General features: G+C 35.8%; 1 protein-coding gene and 1 pseudogene across 3 annotated transcripts; one reads left to right on the top strand and one right to left on the bottom strand.

The window, feature by feature from the left end:
• Positions 1-1,047: 1,047 nt before the first annotated feature.
• LOC100778480 (WD repeat-containing protein LWD2-like) lies at positions 1,048-2,321 on the bottom strand (annotated as a pseudogene).
• A 6,115-nt stretch (positions 2,322-8,436) lies between these two features.
• On the top strand, positions 8,437-25,816 carry LOC100779014 (probable UDP-N-acetylglucosamine--peptide N-acetylglucosaminyltransferase SPINDLY). 3 transcript variants are annotated; one of them, XM_006604582.4, is made up of 18 exons: positions 8,441-8,792; positions 8,894-9,315; positions 10,147-10,308; positions 10,413-10,588; positions 10,715-10,790; positions 11,479-11,607; positions 11,730-11,849; positions 11,935-12,003; positions 12,082-12,163; positions 12,938-13,032; positions 19,402-19,466; positions 20,303-20,501; positions 21,349-21,543; positions 22,187-22,281; positions 22,392-22,527; positions 22,622-22,839; positions 23,375-23,502; positions 24,874-25,816. In XM_006604582.4, exons 1-18 carry the CDS (start codon positions 8,669-8,671, stop codon positions 25,296-25,298), a joined length of 2,916 nt encoding a protein of 971 aa, XP_006604645.1. In that variant the 5' UTR covers positions 8,441-8,668; the 3' UTR covers positions 25,299-25,816. The 3 variants fall into 3 exon arrangements, with proteins under 3 accessions (XP_006604646.1, XP_006604645.1, XP_003553604.1); XM_003553556.5 differs by having other exon boundaries at positions 8,657-8,792; positions 8,932-9,315; XM_006604583.3 differs by lacking the exons at positions 23,375-23,502; positions 24,874-25,816 and adding an exon at positions 23,204-23,361 and having other exon boundaries at positions 8,437-8,792.
• Positions 25,817-25,956: the final 140 nt, after the last annotated feature.

The following is a 25,956-nucleotide window of genomic DNA, read 5'->3' on the forward strand; positions in this document are numbered from 1 at the left end:
GAATAATAAGGAAAATGCACATAAAGAGAAAAGGGGAAAAATATTAAGATTTTTAATTTTTTGGGGTCCAAACTATAAGTATTTCTTACCAGAAATCCTTTAATTATTGATTAAGTTGTAACGATTTCGTATCATAGCACACACTGGTTAAGAATGTTTAACTGATACAGTGAAGGTGGTGATATTTTTTGCTTCAAAATAATAATTGACATTTTTGATTTTTTTTCTATCACTTTTCTTAGTTTATGATATCATTAATAGATATAGTAAAATTGTTCAACCACCAATTTATTTAGCCAAGTGTCAATTATGGTGCAGTGGGATCCATTTTTTTTTTTCATTTTTCTCTTTCAATTACTTTCTTTTATTTCTCAATCCTTTTTTTTCATTGTGCAAAACACAAGTTTATTTTCTAGTTCATCATATTTACATTACTTTTTAAGTGATTATCAAGTACATTAATTAATTGGTACGGTGCATAATTATTTTAACTTAATCATAGTCTTACTTTTATTAGAACATTTCTAACGATAAATTACCTTGAAGTAAGACAAAGTTAAAATTGAAAGTTAAAAATCTTAAAGCATAGCCAACCGAAACTGAAAAGCAAAAAGCATGCCCTCATTAGCTTTTGAGATAAACGTAGTTTGGAGTAAAACTCAAATGGATGAATTACTTTCAGGGGTTGCCAAACATCTGTCCAAACTAAGTTTTGTGTTTTAAAAGCATGTTTGAGGCTGCCCGTAGGAGAACCAAACATGCTCTTATTCTTTAAGGTGTTAAGGTTATAACTGAAATTTTAGGATCATAGTTACTTTCTAGCTAGTCGTGACAATACATTTTGACACAACATCTATTGTTGCTTTAATTTTTGTAAGCTATTATTTTAAATACGTGTCTATATGAAAAACAATGAACGTTAAACAATAAAAAAAAGATAGTAATGCACAATCGATCTCAAATGCAATATTTAAAATTAGATGTTCTAACATTATTAAGTTAATTATTTCAATTAGCACATTAGGCATAAAAAAAAAGCCACAAAAATTACACTTTGAGTAGCTGTAAGTTCAAGAAAGCAAGGGCAATCCAATCCATCTGCACTGGGGACCAACGCACGTGATTGATTTCAACTGATGAAGCCTACCACATCACAACCATTCCCTGAAGAGAACCCTATGTCCATCACCTCCCAAATGAAGGCCCTTGCATCATCACTAAGAGAGCACAAATGTCTTCCAGAATCTGGGAACACCATGGCATAGCATTAACACGTGTTATATGTTTACTTAGGACCATAAATGGTGTGGTCGGTCGCCTAATATCCAATATCACCACCATGTTGTTGTCTAGCTTGACCATGGCCACGAACCTTGGGTCACTTTTATTCCATTCAAACGAAGCAAGGGACAACCATGCACTGCATTTTCATATATTATGGTCGATTTCTCTTTGTCTCTTAAATCAAACACCCTCACAGAACCATCACCTACGCGGAAGCAAAGACATCATCAAACCCACCCCATGAAATGTCATACGCTTCTTTATAATTGTGCCTTTGTGGCTTCCATCTCAATGATTCTGCACTACTACAAAAATATTTTCAAGGGAAAAAAAAGGGAAAAAAAATGAGATGAGTTTCTGTATAAATTAATGAGTTATTTATTAATTAATTTATAGAAGTTGTCTCATATAATTTTTTTAAAAATGAGAGGGTATTTATAAATTAAATAATAATTAATTAATTAATAAATAACTCATTTTAATTTGTAAAAAATTTATTTCATTTTTTTTCTTTTAAAAATGTTTATAGAAAAATTTATCCAAACATACCTGTTCTTCCAAATGGTGCATGTTGTGTGTACCCTAGAATTGGCTATAAAAGGTTATCAAACACGACCCAATCAAAGGAGGTAATAGCCGAGTGGTCACTAACTTTGTTACCAACTAGAGGGGATTTTGTTGAATTTGGTCTTTGTGGATTTCTCATAGTCTTAGGTTGTCGCCTGACGTGGCAACGAGGTCAGGATTCGTGTCACCTCGTAAGGGTGGTTGAGCACCAAACGAGGGTCGGAGGTGAAGTTGAACGTGTCGTGGTTGAAGTGATGGACAAGCTCAACCTTGTTGGTGTAGTGTTCCAAGTAACTACCAATGGCAAAGCGGGGGCTTTTGTCGCGGCGCATTGACCATGCTAGAGAGGATATTAGCCACTGAGCAACGTGGTGTGCACGCCTTGCTTTGGCTCTGTATGTATGACTTTGCATGGTAAAGTTATTAACTTCAATGGAATCCATGGAAAGGCCAAGTAATAACTTCTGCATGGTAGATTAATTGGCATGTGCAGATTACAAATTCGGTTTTGGTTTTCGTTTTAAACTATGGTTTATTACATTAGATATATGATATATATTATAGGATTAGATAACTAGCTTTTAGTTTGTTTCAATTAGAACAATAATGATTAATTATGTTGAAAATTGGTTAACAAACTAACTAATTTTCAACATAAAACTAATTTTTACAATTATTCTAACCCAAACCAACTATTTTAGTTCGATCCTAATAGTATGATATTGCACAATTTATGTGTAAATTAAGTATTATTTATAATCTTGCTCCATATGTTAAATCCCATGTAATGATCGAAAGACCTATATATAATATATAGACATTTTTATAAATCAAACACTTTATTAACACCTCTTTTTTCTCTTACAAACAATATTATATTGCATATCATTCGTACATTTCTCTCTTTCTTTCTTTGAGTATTGAACAAAGTTTGGTATCTATAAAACGTTTACTACTCCAAATTAATGAGAGCACACAATTAATTTTCTGGCAAATTAAGAAACATTAATGATGTCCTTAAGTGTGTGTATGTTTAATAACTAGACTGAAAATAGAAACAGGAAATCGTTAAGAAACTAAGAATGTTACAATATTTAATAACTGTGATTGATGATTATTTTGACTAAAGAAACCAAGATAGAGGCTGAAAATATTATGAGCCGCTATAGAAGATGGAAGTAGATCATATATGGACATGCTTAATTGATTAGGTTTTTTTAGAAACATTTATAGGAAAAGAAAATAAAAAAAATAAAATGAATTTTTTTAAAAGATAAAACGAACTCTTCAACAGTTAATTATTAGCTACTTGTATAAGAGACAAACAGAAAAATACTATGTAGTAAATATGTTTGTCTTAAAAGAGGAGTTACAAAAGGGGCTTACATTGCTGAGAGATCCAAAATTAAAGCCTCCGGTGTTAGCTTTGTGCAGTACAATCACGACGGCATGTGCATAGAAGGGAAGGTGAAACTCATTGTCAATCATTTCTTCTCAATAGTTCAGTCAGCCTTTATATAGTATGTTGTTCAGGAATTGTTGTAACAATTTGTTCTAACAAGAATTCAAACACGTTTGTAAAATCAAATTGTTCGTGTGATAAGACAACTTTGATATATTGTGAAGCTGTGAGATATATATGAGAATATCTAACAATAAGCATTGAAATTAAAGGGGCAATTGGATTTGTTTTCACTCACCCTTATAAACTAATGAAAACTAATAAAAAACTTTAATTTACTCTTCAATTAGATTTATTTGGTCAGACATGTGATTTTGCCAAAATCCAACCTGGCTATTTTAAAGTAAGAACCCGTGCATATCAGGAAATATTGACACTCTATATTGAACATAATATATAATTAATATTTATGACAGTTGATAGGAATGAAGCATTGCACAGGATTTCGTATAATAAATTCCATCAGAGCTATCGAGCTGGCAGAATGTTTGTGGCTAGGAAAAATATGTTGTCTGTTGTTTCTCTATGGAATATCCAATTTCTGTTAAATGTTTCCATTCTATTTTCTTTTTTGTTTTCGTTTTGCATAATGTTTACATATAAACACTTATCATGTAATGAAAGACACTAGAAAAATAATACAATCTTTTTCTTCACCTTCTAGGAGGTCCCTAATCCCCGAAAGTTAGGATCCATATTTGAGTTGGTCTTCTGCACCTAACACCTAACATATGACGTTTTGATTGAGTTTCTGTTAACAAATTGATAAGTGCACCAATTCATCCTAAGTAATAAAATTAAAATAGAAGTTTGAGTGTCAATTTCACATAAACTTTGTTTATACTTGAGTCAATAAATACTCAAATTGTAAGTAAAAGATAAAGAATTGCAATAGAGAAAAGAAAGAAAGAATTCAAAATTAAAAGGCAAGAACAATAAAATAAACAAGATTAAATGCAAATGATAATTTTAGAATTTAAATATGTTGGGCCTAACATGCTTAACTATCCTTGGTGTAATATTAATGTTTTTGTATATTTAATATCATTCCAATTTAAGAACCTAATTTATCTATTCTTTCTCTCAAATTTCTATGCAAAGATTAAATAATAAATTGCATGAAGTATAAAAATGTATGTAAAGGCAAAACAAAGTCGTTCTATCCCTAACAATAAGTTGTTTAGATGCTCTTTCTCAATTCTTTAGAAATTATCATTTCCCAATGTATAACCCCTAAAAAAAATGTATGGATGATCAGACCATGCAATAAAATGAAAAGCAGAAAAGAGACAATAAAAACAGAAATTACATGTAATAGATAGTAAAAAAAGTTAACATTACAAGGGTGTTAGCTGCTAAGCTCCTAATAGAGGGTTTAACCTCTCATGGCCATGAGAGACTTTATACTTTAGAGGCTAATGTGGATGAAAGAAAAAAAGAAAATGGATAAAGGAAGAGAATGGAAAATGTCTAAAGAGATAAGGTTTCCCCTATGAGAGATGCTCAGGCTTTGGGGTGTATTCAATAGAGAGCTCTGAGTTTCGGTGTGTTTTTTTCCTTTGCTTCTTACTCCTTTTATAGGCTCAAGGTAGCTTAAAATTCATGCGACTTCACATTAAGCACGCCCCTTCTGGACTTAGCGGGTTGATCACACGCTGAGCGTAACACGTCTGGGCTTAGCAAGGCGGTCATGCGCTTAGCGCGAGATTTCGCAATAAGCCTGCCTTTGAGCTTTTTCGTGGGTCTTCTTCACGCTAAGCTTGAGCTTGCCCACTAAGCGAGGATGAACGCTAAGTGTGGCTTGGGCGCTAAGCGAGCTATTCCTTTTTTAACTTTTTTTTCAAGTTTTTGCATCAAATTCCTCTAAAGCACTTGTAATTTCCTTCTTTTGAATCCTACTTGTCAAAAATTACAATGATATTAAATTCTTCATTATTTCATAAAAAATAATAGTAAAGTGAAGAAATTTTTTCATTCTTAGCCAAAACTGACTATCAATTAAACTCAAATTTCGCAATTATCAGTTTCCATGGCTGAATCCACCTGCTCCAAATCACATATGGACTGAATTGATCGCCAAGCTTATCGCCAATCAACTAGCCCTTACTGCAACTCAAAACAATATGTCCACAAAGCTTGACGAGCTTTTGCATAAGTTGGCCCTTCTCGAGACCAACCACCACTCCTCATCTTCTTCTGCACACCTACACTTTGCATCTCCATCTCTGAATCCGCACCATATGAAGCCGGAGGTGTCGCGCTTTGATGGGTCATACTCCTTGGGTTGAATCTTCAAGATCACCCAATTCTTTTAATATCACTCCACTTCAAACCATGAATGCCTCACCATCGCCTCCTTTTACATGGAGGGACCTGTGTTGGCTTGGTTACAGTGGATGACCCGCAATGGCCAGCTTACCTCATGGTCTGGTCTCCTTCAAGCATTGGAGGCTCGTTTTGTCCCGTCAACATATGAGGATCCCTCCAGAACTCTATTCAAATTGATGCAACACAGCTCTGTCAATGATTACTTGTCGGATTTCGAAACCTTGGCTAACTACATCATTGGCTTGCCTGCAACTTTTCTTGCTAAGTTGTTTCATCTTCGGTTTGCCTCTGAAGATTCGTTGAGAGGTTCAAGCATTACAACCTCTCACATTAATTCAGGTGGCAGCTCTGGCTCGGCTGTAGGAAGAGAAACTTAGTGACTCTCGTCCGATGCTTTACGGAAAGCCCCACTTCCCCGTTCCTTCTGACCCATTGTCGCCATGAGCTTCGAACTTCAACCCATGACCTCCCCTTTTACCTACACCACCGAAACAACCGCCCATATCCTTCAAACGCATGTCGTTGGAGGAATTGGCAGTGCACTGCGAAAATGGTCTCTACTTCAGTTGTGATGAGAAGTACCACAAAGGTCACAAGTGCGCTTCCGAGTTTTTCTTGCTGATTGCAGAGGAAGATGATGACTCGCCAACGAACCATGTCCTTTTGGATTCGTCACCTCATAAAAGTTACCCATCACCTTGAGGATAATATGTTTTTTGAGGGGTCAGGGAATGATAGGAATGAAGCATTGCAGTGGATTTCATATAACAAATTCCGTTAGAGCTATTAAGCTGGCATAATGTTAGTGGCTAGGAAAAATGTGTTGTCTCTTGTTTGTCTATGAAATATCCAATTTCTATTAGATATTTCGATTTTGTTTTTGTTTTCATTTTTGGCAGCATCCTTGCGTGATGCTTGTATATAGGAACTTATCATATGATGAAGGACAATAGAGAAATAATACAATCATTTTCCTCACCTTCTTCTCTTGTTTTTCATGACCTTTAGGAATTGGGTTTCTTGAAATTATTTTTGTATTTTCTTTTGAAATAGTTTTTCGAAAGGCTCTCACAGAATTAGCTTTGAAAAACTTCTACAAAGTGCTTAATTCAAACCCCTGATGAGTTATGAACCTTTAACATCATGAACAATATTTTGTTAGGCCTGCAAGATTTTGGGAGTTGGCCATTATGCAGTAAAAATCTTATGTGAATTTGAAGCTTAGTAGAAATCAACTGCTACGCTACAGTGTGTCGAGTCTATTATCCATGTCAAGTGGAAACCCTTTCCTCTCGCTTGGGTAACTCTTAATTCGTAGGGGATTGCAAGGTACACCTAGCGGGGTGTGGTGGTCTTATTTGTGATGACACAAGCAAATAACTGCGTGGTTATGCCAGGGCATTGATAAAACCACTGCCTACATCACTATTTTGTGGGGAATTCTCAAAAGGGTTAAAATTAGCTAGGAGTAAAGTTTTTCATGCAATTGAAGTGCAATTTGACTTAGAAGCAGTGATTAATTAGAGATATGGTGATGTTCACGGTAGCATATTACTGGGAGATGAGATTTGTCAAGGAGATTCGTCAAATACTTTCTCTGGATTGGCAAGTTCGTTGTTATCATATTTATAGAGAAGCGAATGGAGGTGTAGGTAGATTTTATGGCCAATCTAGCTTGCAAGATGATGTACCCTCATTTGGCTCTTTACGATCAACTTCTTGCCCTCATTTGTTGGTCGATAATGTTTTATTAGTTTCTACCCCTCGAATAATATCTTTTAAACATCTATATATTACTATCATTATCTTTTAAACATTGCTATCATTATAACTTTGTAAATTATTATTTTTATTAAAAAACATTAATTAACAAAGTTGCCAACAAAATAAATACTAATTAAATTATTATTATATTTTTAATAAAAATTATTTTTTTTCCAATAAAACATTCTAATATTCCTTCTAATAATAATGATACTCCTTGGTCTCATTATAACTATCATATAAGACAAAAATTATCCAAAAATAATTGTTATTTTAACTTTTTTAACATTTTTTTACTTATATATCTTATAATATTAATGATAAACAACAACATATATAAAAGAAATAATAATAATATAAGATTAATTTTATAAAATTATTATTATCTTTCATTTATTTATTATTTTTTTAGTATAGGTAAAATAATCTAATTTAACGATCATCTTGGAACTAAGAAAAGTAATTTTTTTTTATAAACAAGCAATACAATTTTTCAATACTCACATGATTTTTTATTTCCTTTTGCTCAAGAAAAATAGAAAGATAAAAAATCAAATTCGTCCTTAAAATTATGAGACATTGATAAATTAATTTTTGAAAAATAAAAATTTAAATTTAGACCCTAAATGTAAAAAAATATGATAAATTAATCTTATAAATACTTTAATAACAAATTAATCCATAAATTTTTTAATTTAATATCAAGATGACTCTTTAAAAATAATATTTATTGTCAAATTATTTATTAAATATTAAAATTTAATGATAAAATAATTGTGGGTTTGAATTTCTAGTGAACCTTAATTTGCACGCATCCCAAGTTTACCGAACAAACAAACTTGTGAGAAAAAGGATCGAGTTGAACGTGCTGTCCTTGGGAGGGTTTCTAACTAAATCCAAAAACCCTATAATTCGTTACACTTTTTATGTATTCAGGACTAAATTTATATTTTTATATTTTATATATCAAATTATTAATGCAACAGCCTGACCAATTTGGTTATTCACCGTAAAAACACACGCAACAAAAGCATGTGATGATTTAGTGCATCCTTGGTGAGAGAAAAAGCAAGAAAGCTTGAACGTTATAGCGAGGCAAAGGTGGGCCTTTGGGTTTGGCACACATCCAACTTGTCTTGTTGGAGGCCGAGAGAGAGAGAGACAATTGCTGCCAACTCCCATTCAATGCTCCCATCTCTCACAACCGATTACGCGCGCGTTGTTCTTCACGCTTTACTTTTAGTTTAGTTTTACTCTCTCTTTATGCTCTGCTATTCTTATTCATTCACTCTGCTCCCTCACTCCAACTTTCAAAACCCTAATTTCTTCCTCGAAATCTTCTCCTCCCTTCCCCGATTTCATTTCCACTGCTTTTTCCTTCGCTTGGGTAAGTTCTTTCACTTTCCACTGCGATTAATTTCCTGTTGACGAATTCTTACTATTTTGCTCGAGTCTCACACTGGTGATTGTTGAATTTTGTTGCCGTAGTCGCTTCAATTGCGAATTCCGTCACATTCTTTGTGCAGATGGCAGGGGCGGATAATGGTGACGGCAACGGGAGTGAAAGGGAATTAGCGGGAAATAGCGATAACGGTTCTGTGGAAGTTGCAGAGGCTTCTGTTAGTGATAGTGGTTGTGAAGGGAACGACAGCGTTTCTTACGCGAACGTCTTGCGTTCGAGGAACAAGTTTGTTGATGCTCTTGCTATCTACGAGCGCGTGTTGGAGAGTGATGGTGCAAATGTAGAGGCGCTCATTGGAAAAGGAATATGCCTTCAGATGCAGAATAAGGGAAGGCTTGCGTACGAGAGTTTTTCTGAGGCTATCAAGGTGGATCCTCAAAATGCTTGTGCTCTAACGCATTGCGGCATTCTGCATAAGGACGAGGGTCGCCTTGTGGAGGCTGCTGAGGTATGCGTACCACTGTTTCACAGCTCTATGCTGAAATTGTTGCGTAGTTATATTTTTTTTCTTCGATATTATCAACTGTTGGCGGTGTGAATGTGCTGCTTGTTGTAGTAGATTCACTGTGGCGTATAATGCAGCTCTAAGTTTGTAGTTTATGAGAAGAGTCTTATTGTGCCTTGCGTATGTGCTTTTTATGAAGTTCTCATAGTTGTAGTTCGATTGAATGTAAGAGTTATACATTAGCAGGAAGAAATAGTAGTATTTGTTGAACTTGGATATTTATGACAGTTTCTGCTACATAACTGAAAATATTGTTATACGACTTGGCTGTGCTCTTAAATTTCAGTCGCAGTTCAAATTGTTAATAGTAAATTGTATCAAACTGTAATATTCAAAGACATGATGAAAAATAGATTGAACTATATCATATAAATTACGAAATTTCAAATTATCAAACAGAGTGCATAGAATAAGTGAGTGCTGGAGTGAAGCGCTTTTTGCAGAAGAATGAAAGCAGACTAACAGAGAAATTGAATAAGAAAATAGGGAGCATATAGTAGTTTTTATTTAACAATTTGGGCTTATCAGACTTTCAATTTTTAGTGAGAATTGTAATTGGTAAAAGAAAAAAAAAACAGAAAAATTAATGAATTGGTAAATCATTTGATTCACATCAATGACACAGAATTACACTGATTCATCTATGTATCTCATGATTCAAAGTCATCTACTATTCATCATGCGATACATTGATCTTTACCATGCTAGTGTTTTGTAGAAGTTGAAATTTCTGTGGAATTTATCACTGTTAATCAAGTGATTTACTTGGAACAGTCATATCAGAAGGCTTTACAAGTGGATCCTTCATACAAAGCAGCTGCTGAATGCCTTGCCATTGTTTTAACAGATATTGGTACCAACATAAAGCTGGCAGGGAACACTCAGGATGGAATTCAAAAATATTTTGAGGCCCTCAAAGTAGATCCGCACTATGCTGTAATTCTCTTACTCTGAATATTTTGCTTTTATTATTAAACCCATTTAATTTTTTTAGCTTTCTGTTTGCATGATATATGTTTTATTTTATATGGACTCTACAGCCTGCATACTATAATCTTGGTGTGGTCTATTCTGAAATGATGCAATATGACACAGCCCTCAGTTTCTATGAAAAGGCTGCATCAGAGAGGCCAGTCTATGCCGAGGCTTATTGCAATATGGGTGTGATTTTTAAAAATCGCGGTGATTTGGAATCGGCTATTACTTGTTATGAGAGGTACTCTATGTATCTTGAGCTAGGTCTTCTTTTTCTGAACCAAATTTTGCATGTATTTGTTAATTGTTATTTTAATGACTTGACTTCTACTGTTGGGTCTTATGATCAATTGATGTTTTGTGGCAGGTGTTTAACTGTTTCACCTAACTTTGAGATTGCAAAGAATAATATGGCTATAGCATTAACAGATTTGGGAACAAAGGTGACACATCTGAAATTCCACATGATGCTATTTGTTTTTCAAATTGTAATAGCCTTTTTTTTGGATGTCCTCTTTCTTTTTCAACTAAAGGGTAAGATACTTTCATCACCTTGTTTTTGTATAAAACTTGTCTAGGGGCATTTTATTGTTGATATCTCAATGCAGTAGTGATAAACTTCTCATTATGGAGATTGTCAGTTTTTTTAAAAAGATGAATCTGATGCAATGTAAAGTTGTGTGCCTGGTAGGGGTGGAAACAGTGGGTGTGTTGCTTAAAAACTGACACTTTTAACTTGTGTCAGCTTAATTTTAAAGGGGCTTTGAGGAAATGCAAATATTTTCCTTGTTCCTTGGGAATTGAGAAGCAATTTTGGTAAATTTTGAAGTTATGGCTTGAGTTTGAGACCAGTAAGTTACTACCTGCCAATTAATGTTCCTATATTCCCTTGGCACAACAGTAAGTTGCTTCCTTGTAACTTGATCACTGAAACAGCCTCTACACCTGTATACATTGGCCCTTCTAAACCTAACAGTGGTGGGAGTCTTGTGCACTGCATTGCCCTTTTAAGTACACCTATTCATGCTCTGTTTTGTTGTTCTCCTTGTTTCTCATCCTTAATGAGATACCATGACATCTTTGGATCATTTCATTTTCTATCTTATGGAGATAATTATTTTTTGTTCATAGGTTAAATTGGAGGGGGACATCAACCAAGGTGTGACTTTGTATAAGAAAGCTTTGTATTACAACTGGCATTACGCTGATGCTATGTATAATCTTGGGGTTGCTTATGGTGAGATGCTTAAGTTTGATATGGTATGTCTAGGACAAACATGCCTATATTTTACCCACACTTTGCATGCATTTTATTACGATACATCACACGTGCATATTAGTCTGTTCTGATTATATTGGGTGAAATTCAATATACTATTTAGGCCATTGTATTCTATGAACTTGCCTTTCACTTCAATCCCCATTGTGCGGAAGCTTGTAACAATCTCGGAGTTATATATAAAGATCGTGAAAACCTTGATAAAGCTGTAGAGTGCTACCAGGTAACAGTGATGATCATGTCATTTTGTTTCACTATTGCTGGACTGCATAGAGTTATAATCACAATCTATTATTTTGGTTATGCAGCTTGCTTTGTCAATCAAACCTAATTTTTCACAGTCGTTAAATAACCTCGGTGTTGTATACACTGTCCAGGTTAAGTATTGCACAATTCCTGAATTTTGGAGTTGTTAAATATCTTCAGTAAGTGATTATCTTTTCTTCCTTCTCCAGGGTAAAGTGGATGCTGCTGCAAGTATGATTGAGAAAGCTATTATTGCAAATCCAACATATGCAGAGGCATACAATAACCTAGGTCTTTTTATCTCTTCTTTGGTTATTATTTATTTGTTTGTTTGTGGTTTCACTGCACTTAGAAGTTATTGTCTTAGTCAAGGTTGTGCTAGTTTATGAATGGCAACATACCTGCATAATTTTAGACTAGGTTATTCATCTTTGATCAGATGTGGATTGCATGATTAATGTGAGTGTTTTTTTTAGAGAATCAGTTTAATGGTCATTTATCTTCTAATGTAACCTGAAAACATTGTAGCGATATGTTATTATGTTTGGATCCACTTGCAAGGTATGCAACTTTGGTCCCACATTGGAATTATGAGATTCAGTGCCGGATCTACTTGGTGGAGTTTGAGGGCAACTGCCCCCACAAACTTCAAAATTTTCCTCAATATAATATACATGTATAATTACAATGTGCTTATAATTTGAAATCTAGTACAAAAAGTTAATCCATTATATGAATATTGTCCCTCCCCACCCACACCCACAGCATAAAATTTCTGAATCGGTCATTGATGAGATTCTAGTATAGGGTTTATAAGGTCTTGAACTCTCCAACTACAGTGACTAGTTTTGAAAAATGTAACTGTTTATGTTTGTATTCTTTATGTTGATCCATGGAGGATTTTGCAAGTCCTCCTTCCCCAAAAAAAGCTTTCTTTGGTTTTTCTTCATTGTTGTTTCCTTTATATTTAATTACAAAATAATGATTTATTGGTCTGGGATATGGCAGTGAAATTCTGAGCACATCTTTAACCATATGCTTATCATTTCTATTGATGTTATGCAGGAGTTCTTTATAGGGATGCTGGTGATATAGCTCGAGCAATTAATGCTTATGAGCAATGTCTTAAGATTGATCCTGATTCTCGAAATGCTGGCCAGGTGTGGTGCATAATGGATGATTGTTTTGTCATGTTTGTGTTCTGTAAATTGTTTAGATACATGCAATGCGATCATACATTAAATACACAGCACTATAACTTACGGACCTGTCTTCTATTAGGAATTGGTTGATATCTGAACCGGGATTCATGTTAAGCTAGATATATTGTGTTGGTGCCTATTATGTAAGCATATTATGGTCCCTGTGATGTAGAGTGTTTTGGTTATGTTTTCTTGCTTGAGAGTGAGCTTCCAGTTTGGGATCTAAGGTTATAAATTATAGATCTCCATGATCCTTCACCCTTTAGGAATTATTTGCTATGCCTTTGAAGGGCATTGACTATTTCAGGAATCCATGAAAGATGGGTATGGACATCCCTTTAGAATTTAGATTGTAATGATTTTTTGTTTTGCTTAGTAAGTGGCAGCCCTGCGTAGTCTATTAAGATTTATGGCCCATTTGGTTAGGTGGAAACAAAGTAAGGAAGAAAAGTTTGAAATTTGAATTGAAGAGAAGTGGAAGGAAAAATTTTGAATTTTTGTTTCTTATAGAATTCAACTTTTCCTTCCACATTCTTTCCAGCCAAATAGAAGAAAATACACCATGTTTTTTCCCCCTCTCTATTTTCTTTCCTGCCAAGTCCCAACTAAACGCACCAAAATGTCCCATTTTTTTTTTTGATCAGCAAAGATAATATTGTATTTATATAAAATGAAGTACCAGGGGTACTGATATACACATATAAAGTATACCTTACTACTGGTTCCACAGTCAGACAAACATAGTCTAAAGGAGAACCAAAGTAAGTATATAATTGAAATTTACATGTGTTGCTTTGCAAACTGTTCTAGCCTCTACTGATACAAAAACCTTGACTAACACTACTTGACCATTGGTTAAAATGGATTGTGAAATCTTTCTCAAAACCCCTTAGCCAAGTCCAAATGAGGAATGTAGCATCTTCAAACAATTTATTAGCATTGAAAGTTGCATTAGAGAACACTATACTGTTTCAGAGCTTCCTAATAGACCATGTTAAAGCTAACCACCACCAGTGCAATCTCTTGAGCCTTACACCATCAACTTGAACACCTATGTGTTGAAGAAAATGTTGTTGTAGAATTAGAGGAAAAGCTCCTTTTATATGCAGCCATGACATGGTTTCCCACCAAATAGGTTGGATTTTGCTGCAATGGAAGAATAAATGTGATGCACCCTCCTCTGCATTTCTGTAAAAAGGACAAAGCGTATCTGTGAGCTGCACTTGTCTCCTCTGCAGATTTTTTCTGGTAGGCAGTCTGTCTCTAAGTAGCCTCCACGCAAAGACTGCTATTCTGCTCGGAATCTTTAATCTCCACAATTCCACAAAGCACTCCTCTTGATTTCCCGCAGCTGCCTCCTCATCTAACATTTGATATGCGTTACATGTTGAATATTGGCCTGTTGAGTCTGCAGTCCACTCCCGCTCATCAGATCCTTGTTGCTGAATGACCTTACCTTCAACCTCTCTTAGAAAATTGACAGCCAAGTCAATTTCACTGTCAAACAGTGGCCTTCTCCAGGTGAAATTCCACTCCCATCCTATGTTCTTATGACTTCCCATCTGTCGAACAAGCTAATGCTGCTGTGATGATATCAGGTAAAGTCTAGGATATTTTCCTGCCAATGTATCCTCCCCACCTAACCACCTATCCTCCCAGAATTTGATTTTATCTCCACTTCGAACCCTCCATTTCATCCCATTTTGGATAAGCTGCCCCTGGTGTGAATGAAGGAGAACCTTTTTTAGATCTCTCCACCAAATTGATTCATGGGCTACTGAAGTTGCATCTATCAAACCCCTCTATCCACCATATTTGGATTCTAATACCCTTGCCCATAGTTCTCCTTGGTTTTGCATGAGATTCCACTTCCATTTGTCGAGCAATGCAAGGTTAAAATTGCTGATGTCCTTGATGCCCAGGCCTCCCTTTTCTTTTGGTAAGCACACTACGTCCCAACTGATCCATGGAATCTTATTTTGGTCAGCTGCTCCTCCCCACAGGAATCGACGTTGTGTTCTCACCAGCCTATCCACCACTGCTTTAGGTACCCTGAAAAAAGAAAAGAAGTAGATAGGAATCGATGTTAGCACTGATTGCATTAGTATCACTCTCCCCCTGAAGGATATGTGTCTCTGTTTCCACTTTGCTAACTTTTGCTCACATCTTTGAATAATGGAATCCCACGTGTGTCGTCGCCTTGGGTTGACCCCTATAGGTATACCCAGGTAAACAAGAGGAAAAGTCAGCAATCCACAATTCAAATATTTGGCTGCCTGTTGCTTCCATTGATCTGTTTCACCAAAAGCTCCAAAGCAGCTCTTTGCAAAATTTATTTTTAGGCCTAACACAAGTTCAAACGTCCTCAGAATAGTTTTAATTGCTTTAACGTTCTCCATAGTTGCCTCCCCAAAGAAGATTGTGTCATCTGCGTACTGTAGGATACTAATATCCACAGTGTTGGAGCCTACTTGGAAGCCCTTATACAAATTTTCCTCCTTAGCTCTCCTCAACAGCCCATTCAAAGCTTCAGCTACCACATTAAATAGGAAGGGTGCTAGTGGATCCCTTGCCTCAGACCCCTTTTAGGGAAGAATTCAGTTGTGGGGCTGCCATTGACCAAAACCGAAATAGACGCAGATTTGAGACACCCCGCAATCCATTTGACCCATTTGGAGTTGAATCCTGTTCTTTCCAGCATATACAACAAAAAATCCCAAGACACAGAGTCGTAAGCCTTCTCATAGTCTACTTTGAACACAAGACAAGGTTTACTACTTCTTTTGGCCTTTTCAATCACCTCATTTGCAATGAGGGCACTATGTAGTAGATGTCTTCCCTCAATAAATGCAGATTGGGTCTCATCTACAATAAAGGACATCACTTTCTTCATTCTTTTAGCCAGCAACTTAGAGACAATCTTGTACATACAACCTATTAGTGAGATAGGTCTGTAGTCATTCAAGAATTGAGGGTCAGCCACCTTGGGAATTAAAGCTATGAAGGATGCATTGCAGCCCCTTGGGAAGACTCCATTGACATGAAATTCATCTAGAAAACGAAGAACATCAGGTTTAATTAGTTGCCAGAACTGCTTGATAAATTTGAAATTCATTCCTTCAGGGCTTGGACTTTTATCACTCCCACAATCTCATATAGCTTGTTTTACTTCCTCCTCTTGAAAGCGAGCTATCAGCATGTCATTATGTTGCTGACTGATTGACTGAAAGCAGATTCCATCCAGCCTAGGTCGGTGTTCATCTGCTTCTTGAAATCTTTGTGAGAAGAATGATCTAACTTCCTCCTTCACCTTATATGGGTCATCAATCCAAGTTCCATCAATCATGGCTCCCTTTAGAGAGTTGTGCCTTCGATTAGCATTCATCATCAAGTGGAAGTAACGTGAATTGCAATCTCCTTGCTTGACCCATCTTGATCTTGCCTTCTGTCTCAATAGCGGTTCATGAGCTTGTGCAGCCACCCATAGAGCTTCTTGTAATTGTCTCCTTTTCATCTCCTCTTGATTAGATAATTGTCTTTGAATTGAATCCTCCTCCACTTTGTTTAATTCATCTTCAATCTTCTTGACCTTCTTGTAGGTATCTCCATAGCTCTCCTTATTCCAAAATTTCAGCCTTTGTTTGAGTCTCTTTATTTTTTCTTTGAGAACATACCCTCCCCAACCCGATTGCTGATTAGAGGACCAGCAATTGTGCACAGTTTCTTTGAAAGATTTGTCTGATAACCAGCAGTCTAGAATCTTAAAAGGTTTAGGACCCCAGTCTACGGATATAGACCTAAGCAATATTGGACAATGGTCTGAAAAATTCCTGGGTAAATTGATTTGAGTGCTTGCAGGCCATTTGTCCAGCCATTCAGGGGAGAGCAGGAACCTGTCAAGCTTACTCCTGGAGGTCCCATTTAGTCTGACCCAGATGAATTTCCTTCCCAGCCATGGTGCCTCAACAACCTTCAAATCATCTATCCAATCATTGAACTCTTTGATGCTGTTATTCCCTGGGTCCCTTTGACTTGTGCCAAATCTTTCAGCTGGTTCCCTTATGCTGTTAAAGTCACCGCAAATACACCAAAGATCCCCAGATAGTGAGTGTTTCTGCTGCCTTATATGCTCCCACAATGACCTCTTATTTTGAATTTCACTTGGGGAATATATAGTAATTATGTTGACTTGCTGTGCCTCCCTAATCCATTCTCCTGTAAGTAGAATAAAACCATTGCCGATGACTTTCCTTTGTAGCTTGAATGTCCTTTCACTCCACTAACACAAGATGCCTCCTGCTTTGTTGTTAGCAGGTTGCAACTCCCAACAAACCTCAGCTTCCCCCCATATTGATTGACACATAACTTTATCAATCGATGCTTTCTTTGTCTCCTGCAGACATACCATGTCTACATTCTCCTTCTTGATCAATCTTCGAATAGCTGTCCATTTTACTCCCCTCCCTAAACCCCTGACATTGTATGATGTAATATTCATGGGCATCTGCTAGTGTCTCCCAATCTCTCTGCTTCCTTCTTGTCTCTTTTCTCCATTTCCTTTAATTTTTCAATGATTATGTGTTGTGCATCTCCTCCTGTAGCACCCAATTGCTTAGCCATATTCCAGATGTTGATAACCTCCTGCGTCTGCTGTGATTCCAACATTTCTTCTTGGCCTCATTGTGTGGTGCTGGTTCTAGATTCGGGGCAGTGTTAGTGTTGATAGCAGGCCCATGATGAGTCAAATCCTCTATTTGAAGAGGATGCAAGTTGGCCATTCTTGCTTCTGTGTCTTTCTCTGAAGTATACGAAGGATGGCCCATATTTAATTTCTTTTGATACCTCCTTTGTCTCGAGTATACCTGCCAACCACTTTCAGATCCACCGTTGCTATTTTGTGGAGTAAGGCCCAAAAACTGTGTGGCCTGTGTAGGGGTGTAACTAGAAAACCCCACCTTTTTATTGGGCCCACCTTCCTCCACGTGAATGCTATCCCCCTCCTTACTTGAGTCTTTTTTTTGTTCTGCCACCTAGGTCTCCTGCCTATTGCAACTTTCAACTCCAGCATTTTCACTTCCGAGACGCAAGGTCTGTGTGATTGCCACCTCGCATGTTGCTTTCACGTCACAACTTTCTTTTCCCGATGCCGTCCGTGACTCTACCGCCCCAGTGCTTCTCCTATTTCAGTTTTTCCTTTCTCATGTCTTTGGTTTTCCTTGGCTTCACGGTTTGCGATCCTGTCACGCTGATACCCTCCTTGTTTGGATGTTTTGTCAGGAAGGTAGGTGACCGTTGCCTCATGCCCTACCAGCCTCATCTGATCAGCTGACGTGACCTGTGAAGGGCTGCGTAGGATCTGCGGGTTAATAGCGTTACCCAGTGGGTGGTTGCGCTCCCTTGTCCACTGGATAATAGGCTCACTCCAAGGTCGACCTCGCCGGTGGTGCGCGAGTCGGTGGTCCTGCGTGGCTCAGCTGCCTTTGCCGGTGCCGTTGGGTCTTGCGTGTTGCCTACCTTCTCCAGAGAACTTGTCGATCTCGGAGTAAGGTTCCTGAGGTGGCTGTCGTCGGAGTCTATTTCCTCCGACGATCTACTGAAACTGCCGCTACCTCTTCGGTAGTGATTATCGCCGCTGCCACACTCCTCCACTACAAACACTTGAAAACACTCGGACGTCAACTGTGTGCTTTATTGTCGGGCTCCATGGGGTCTTAACGAGCTCCCGAGCTCTGTCCAGCCTGCGTTTGTCCTCCGTGTCGTCATCCATGTCTACCGTTTCCCCCAACCCTACCAATATCTTCTGAATATGTCTCATATTCCATTTTTTATATGCTTTTAATATTTTTTCTACTGGAATTATGCTTCTAATTTTTTAAATTTTGACAGAGGATTTTAGGATTTTAAAGCAGGACATTATATATACTGATACTGCCGAAGCCAATTTTGCCGTCCAATTATTGAACTTAGAAAAGGATGCCTCTTTTGTTTGTTCCATAATTGTCTTTGATCTATTCGTTGATGATGGGAGCCTGCACTCTATAGAGTAGGGAATATCCTTGAACTATATGACAAAGGGTAGTTCAGCAGCTTCAGCTGGTTGTTATTGTTAGTGGTATTGAGAATAAGAGTAGCATTTTTGTTTTTGTTCAAACTTAAATAACTTGCTCATAATTTGAATGTTTATTTGTCATATTCACATCAGTTCTGATACAATGGGTGGTGGATGAATGGATTTTGTCCTTTGCAAAAATTATCTCACTTTTGATCGTTGGAGCTTTTTCTTTCCCTCCGTATTTGATGTCTCATTTAATGCACTGTAATATGCAGAATCGCTTGCTTGCAATGAATTACATAGAGGAAGGACATGATGACACACTTTTTGAGGTTCACAGGTTGCAGCTTTCTCTAATGAACTTCTTTTATACTTAAATTTTGATCATTGGTAGTGTTTAATAAACTTCATCGATTTTTCATAAATGTTTAATGACATATGTAACTTCCTCAGGTGATGAAAAAAATTACCATAAGTCATTATCTGATGTATGCATAGTTTGTACCAATTATTAGCAGTGGTCCAGTACTTATAATTATGATGGAAGCATGAGTGAGTATTGAGTAATGAGTAAAATCCTTTTGTGGATAGATTCTATTAGGAAATAAAAGCAATAATATAGAGTCAGACCTTGATTAAGTTTTGAAGACAAAAAAAATTGTTTTAAATATAGGGATCAATTATATGTCATGCGTTGTTAAGATGGAATATTTTCTGGTTATCAACTTCTAAGCTCAAAAATACTTTGTTAGCATAATTTTGAAGAAAATGTTTTTTTGTGTTTTCTAAAGTTGAATGCAATGTATGGGACATTTCTTGAGATCCCTTGGACTAGTCAATGTGCGGTGAACTGTATCATGTCTATTTACACAGAAGGAAGCTACTAGTATGATAAGAAGAGTAGCAGGATGAGTAAGAGTTCTGAATAGTAGTTTGCTATTTTAAGTAGAATATAAACCTTAGTTAATATTTAATAGTATATGCTGCTTTATGTTGAATTTGGGAGTAACGGTTCCTGTGTGATTGATTTATTTGTGGTATGGATTGAATGAAGGATAATTTCATTTACCAATTCATAATTTGTAACATTTACAGTTCCTGTGTAGAAATTTACTTTATGTGCAAAAATAGGATATGTAACTTGGAAACTATAAACAAACAAATGTTTCCATGCAGGGACTGGGGTAGGCGATTCATGAGACTATATTCACAGTACACATCATGGGACAACTCAAAAGATCCTGAACGGCCCCTAGTGATAGGCTATGTATCTCCTGATTATTTTACTCATTCTGTGTCATATTTCATAGAAGCGCCTCTTGTCTATCATGACTACTCCAATTTCAAAGTGATTGTTTATTCAGCAGTTGTCAAGGTATCAATTGTGGACTCACATGTGCAAATTGCAATATAAACTATATTAATGCATTTGGTCAATTTTCAAAGCTTCTGCCCTGCATGTGATTGTTGCTCTATGCTATTGAGTATTGACAATGTATTTTCTCATGTTTTCTTAAAATTCACACATTAATTCAGCTCTATTCCCAGCTAAAAACTTTAAAAAGTTATAAGTATTCGGTCATAATTGGTTTAAGGTTTCATTCTCTGTTCTGGTTTCTTTTTTCAATCCTAATTGATTTGTAAGGTTATACAGTGTGCTAAAATATTCTGAATTTTAACTAAGCAAAGATTTGTCATGCAACAAGTGTATGATATATTGCCTGCTTGCAAAACAAAATTTAAAATGGAAGCTTGAAACTTAATTTTGGATATTTCACAGAGAAAAAGCCTCCCATTCTGGTTCCTTTTTTTCAATCATAATTGATTTGTTAGTTTATACAGTGTTAAAATATTCAGAATTTAACCGAGCAAATATTTGTTAAGCAACTAAAGTTTCATCATGCTTTGTTGATATTGATTATCCTATCTTTTAAGTATGACTTAGCAGTTTTATTTTGAGGAAACAAGAAAGGATTCTTTTGAATCAGCTGTTTCAACAATTTTACCAAACAGCCAATTATCTAGAAACACTTAAATTAGCTCAGCACTAGTGGCTAGCTGGGTTAACATTCCGACTTTGGTTACATTATCATAATTTACACGTTTATAGATTTTGAATAGCTTACATTTCGTTATTGTTAACATTCTTTATTTCCTCCTCTTTTCTTCATTTATTGAATTCTTGCATATAATTTGGAATTGATTTTCATGTGATATTGCAGGCAGATTCAAAAACCATTAGATTTAGAGAGAAAGTTGTAAATAAGGGTGGTATCTGGAAAGATATTTATGGAATTGATGAAAAGATGGTTGCCAACATGGTTAGAGAAGATCAAGTTGATATTTTGGTAGAACTTACTGGACATACTGCAAACAATAAATTGGGAATGATGGCATGCCGACCTGCACCAATTCAGGTGTGTTACTGTTAAGTTTATACTTCAGCATATTTATATATAGATGTGATCTCTTTGATTTTGAGCTTATAACTCTTATCTTATCCTTAGCTACTTTATTCTTTTATCCATGTTTTCCTTCCAACCTCTGTTTAGTAGGATGTTTGTTTTGTGAAGCTGAAATTTTGGAAGCTGCAGCATGATTGTTAACTTGTCATTTTCTCCCATGTTGTGAATTATTATGAATTTTTTTTCCAAATTGAATGGTTAAGACTTAAGAAGTGTTTTAGTTCATCCTAGCTAGTAGCAACCAGTCAGTTTATTTTCCCTGGACATGTTAATATTTAACTTATCGATGAGCTGGAAGGCGAGAATCCTGAAGATGTTCTTACATACATACATTCTTACGTACACATGCACACATCAAGTAAATTAACTTTGAACCTTTACTAACTACTAAGTATATATGCCTTTCATCTTTGCTTTTTGTTTCAATGCTACATATAGTGATCTCAATGTATGTATGAAGTACGAAAGTTTTAGTTATCAAGCTGGTGATATGAAGTGGTATATGCATCATACCTAACAACATTCATTATCATTTTATGCTTTATGTATTTATTTTATCTTTGAAAAATTGTGACTTGTGTTGCTTGGCAAGCAGGTGACTTGGATTGGTTATCCCAATACAACAGGATTGCCTACAATTGATTATAGAATCACTGATTCACTGGCAGACCCTCCTGAAACAAAGCAGAAGTAGATCTCTTCAAGAACTTCTGTACTTTCTTGTCATTGACCTATACTAGAACACTTTATATAATTCTTATTGTAGGTTATTTTCTTATGGTACCTGTCTTAAATTACAGGCATGTTGAGGAGTTAGTTAGGTTGCCAGAATGCTTCCTTTGTTACACCCCTTCCCTGGAGGCTGGTCCTGTTTGTCCAACTCCTGCTCTTTCCAATGGTTTTGTCACATTTGGTAGTTTCAACAATCTTGCCAAGGTATCAATTATGTCGAACATGTTAAGTGTTTCTTTTGTTTACCAAGAACAAATTAGTCATGTATCCCCTGATGTGTGTACTTCTATTTCTTCAGATTACACCCAAGGTATTGCAGGTTTGGGTGAGGATACTGTGTGCAATTCCGAATTCCCGCCTTGTGGTAAAATGTAAACCTTTTTGCAGTGACAGTGTGCGACAGATATTCCTTTCAACACTAGAGCAGTTAGGTTTAGAACCACTACGTGTTGATCTTCTGCCCCTTATTCTTCTTAACCATGATCATATGCAAGCCTATTCTCTGATGGACATCAGGTAATATCTCTTTATTGTATTCCTTGAATTTTTAATGATCCTTCTTAAACTCGGATTTTCTTTGGTGTGCATATTTTATGTGTTGATTGCATGTCTTGTTTTTTATTAATAGCACTTCCATTTATCTATGTATGTCATGTTATATGGGCTGTGGCTATGCCATACTGGAACTGCATCATATTACAATGTTATCAGTTGGTTACTTGGTCGTTCTTCTAGCCTATTCAAATTGCAATAATATAAGCTGTTTAATATGTTAGAAATATATCTTTTTATTTATTTTGTTGCATATTAAACAGATAATTGAGAAAACTACTTTCATTTTGATTTAGCTTATGCTTCTTTCTTCTTTTTTTTATCATAGGTTTCATGCGTGCAGTGGGTTTAATCTTCATGATCAAGTTTCTAATTTTTGTATTTTTAGAAAAATGGATGCCAATGCTACATATATCTCTGAAATCCAATAAAAGGATGCTATGCACTTTGTGTGGTCTCACAATGCCCAGTGTAAACTCTTATGCCTTGTTTCATGTAGTTTGGATACATTTCCATATGCTGGAACAACAACAACATGTGAATCTTTATATATGGGAGTTCCATGTGTCACTATGGCTGGATCAGTACATGCGCACAATGTTGGTGTTAGTCTTCTTAGCAAAGTTGGTAAGAAACTCTTCATAATATTGTTTATTGTCAATTTATGCATATTCTTCTACGTCTTCAGAATTTTGTACTATAATCATTCTATTTCATCTGTGCAATGCCAATTACTGAATGCAGATTTGTTGGATTATGAGTTTATTTTGATTTCTTTCTGTTTTGATCAACTAGAGAATAGGGACCAGATTGGACAACAAGTCCAAGAGTACTCCTTTTGGCAGGGTACTGTCCTAATAAAATTGAAGTACTACTCCTCTAAGACGGAGAGCTTTGACTCAAATAGCAATTACTTTTTTAATAGGAAATCAATATTATTCAATAGCCAAAAACCAGTCAAGGTATGGGTCTATACGTAGACCAACAAAATCTAAAAAGAAAAAGAAGATCAAATCCAATAAAATCTATCCAAAAAATCTAAAAGATAAAGAAAAGAAAAATCCCCAAGATAAATTTCTTAACTATTGAGGTTGTGTTTAGCCTAACTTTTTCGTAAAACTTAAAAGCTATTTTAAAGTTAAAGCTCAAAATAAGAGCTTTAAAAGTAAAGTAGAAGCTATTTGACAGTTTTCATTTCTTTTAGCTTAAAAGAGTTGACCTGAAAAAGTGCAGGAAGAGAGGGGAGAGTGGAGCAAGGAGAGAGAGAGAGGAGATTAAGAGAAACCAACTTTTTTTCTAAAAGTTCCTTCACTCAGCTTTTCTTAAAAGTCTACTTTTCCCCTTTTTCTTTTATAAAAATTATGTTTTGTAAGTTTTTAAGAAAATGTGTTTGGCCTAAGTTTTCCTTTTAAGGAGAATAGAAACCCCAAAAAAACATTTGATCTAACACTACTTGAAGACAAAACAATCCTAAATAAAAAATTCTAATTTTGAATTCTGAATCCCTAAATAGTGCATTTGGTTTCACGTTGGATTCTTCAAAATCACATTGAAATATCAGTTAATCTGATTTCAGGTAAATTGTCACATGTTTGGTTCCATGTTGAAAATTTTATTTTGGGTTCAAAATTGATTTTGAGTTGAAACAACTTTAGGTAGTTTTATTTTTTTGCTGACTACTTTAGGTAGCTTTTGCATTAGATAAAAAAAATTATACTAAGTTTTACTACTAGTTTTTATAGTAAAAATATCTAAATATAAATCATATTACTTCAAAATCAATTTTGCTAACTCTCAACCAAACACAAAATATTCTTATGTAGATATTTTTTTCTTCTGTTGATCAGCACGTGATTGTTTTTCCTCATGTTTTTATTGGGAGAGTATTGGATATGTAGTCAGTCTGCTAAATACTTTGTACTTTGTAAAGCTTCATTTTCTTTTGCATTTTTTGCTTCACCAGCAAAACTGTTAAATATTTCACTTATTATAATCCAGGACTGGAGCATTTGATTGCCAGAAATGAAGATGAATATGTTGAATTGGCTCAGCAGTTGGCCTCTGACATTTCCGCACTACAAAATTTGAGAATGAGTCTGCGAAATCTCATGTCCAAGTCCCCTCTCTGTGATGGTGCCAAATTTATCCTAGGTCTAGAGTCAACATACAGAAATATGTGGCACAGGTATTGTAGAGGAGATGTTCCATCTTTGAAACGCATGGAATTGTTGCAAGTTGCTACCGGTGACCTGTCAAATAAGAATTCTGAGCCAACAAGGATTGCAAACTCAAGGGAGGACAGTCCTGGATCTGTCAAGGCCAATGGATTTAAAACAAGGCCCGTGTCAAAGCTTAACATACACAGTTGCGAAGAAAACGACGGGTCATCAAATCACAGTAGTAAACAAGGAAAGACGAGTTAAAGTTGGATTCCATCTGAGAATCCTTTTGTAGCGATTCAAGGATGTTGAACTTCATTACAATAGTTGTACTATTAGGTTGCATGGTATATACTGTAGTTGCTGCTGGAAGAAGCTGGAAAGCAACCACAGCACCACACAAAGTTAACATGAATAGAGTAACATTGGGGGCGGGGGGCTATAGGCAGTTAAGTTATAAAGCCCCCTACGGTGCAGTGGATATTCCAAGACCAAGAGGTGAAGCTACCTTGAGCTGCAGTCTGTTACATTTTCTTTTGGTAGCCGTGGCCTGTTGCATATTTCCCCCCTCGATTATAATGATTGTGTATAGCTTGTGCAATTTGTTTGTTCTTACTCCTTTTCAACATTGCATTTTTATCGGCTCAATGTGCTATGTCTCCACATGAAGAGCAGAAATGGATATATATAAGATTGCCGGGTTAAAATGTACCCAAAAACAAGTCTGCGGGGGTTGGTTAAAACAAAACCCTGATAAAGTTCTAATTTTACGAGGTGCAATATGTATGAGATTTTAATCAATGTAAGATTAACTGAAAATAGTACTAGTCAAACCATTAATATGAATAACGTTGTACTTAATGTCTTTGAAATATTAAAAAAATGATATTTTCTTTATTTAGTAAGAGGAAAAAGAATGAAG

This window comes from Glycine max, chromosome 19 (assembly GCF_000004515.6).
Source record: "Glycine max cultivar Williams 82 chromosome 19, Glycine_max_v4.0, whole genome shotgun sequence".
Classification (NCBI taxonomy): Eukaryota; Viridiplantae; Streptophyta; class Magnoliopsida; order Fabales; family Fabaceae; genus Glycine; species Glycine max.

Bases quoted from the DNA above. Each gene is read 5' to 3' on its own strand.
- LOC100779014 (XM_006604582.4), top strand. From the start codon at position 8,669: ATGCTCTGCTATTCTTATTCATTCACTCTGCTCCCTCACTCCAACTTT. The intron at 13,033-19,401 runs GTGTGGTGCATA...TGTAATATGCAG, and splicing joins ATTCTCGAAATGCTGGCCAG to AATCGCTTGCTTGCAATGAA. The intron at 22,282-22,391 runs GTAGATCTCTTC...CTTAAATTACAG, and splicing joins CCTCCTGAAACAAAGCAGAA to GCATGTTGAGGAGTTAGTTA.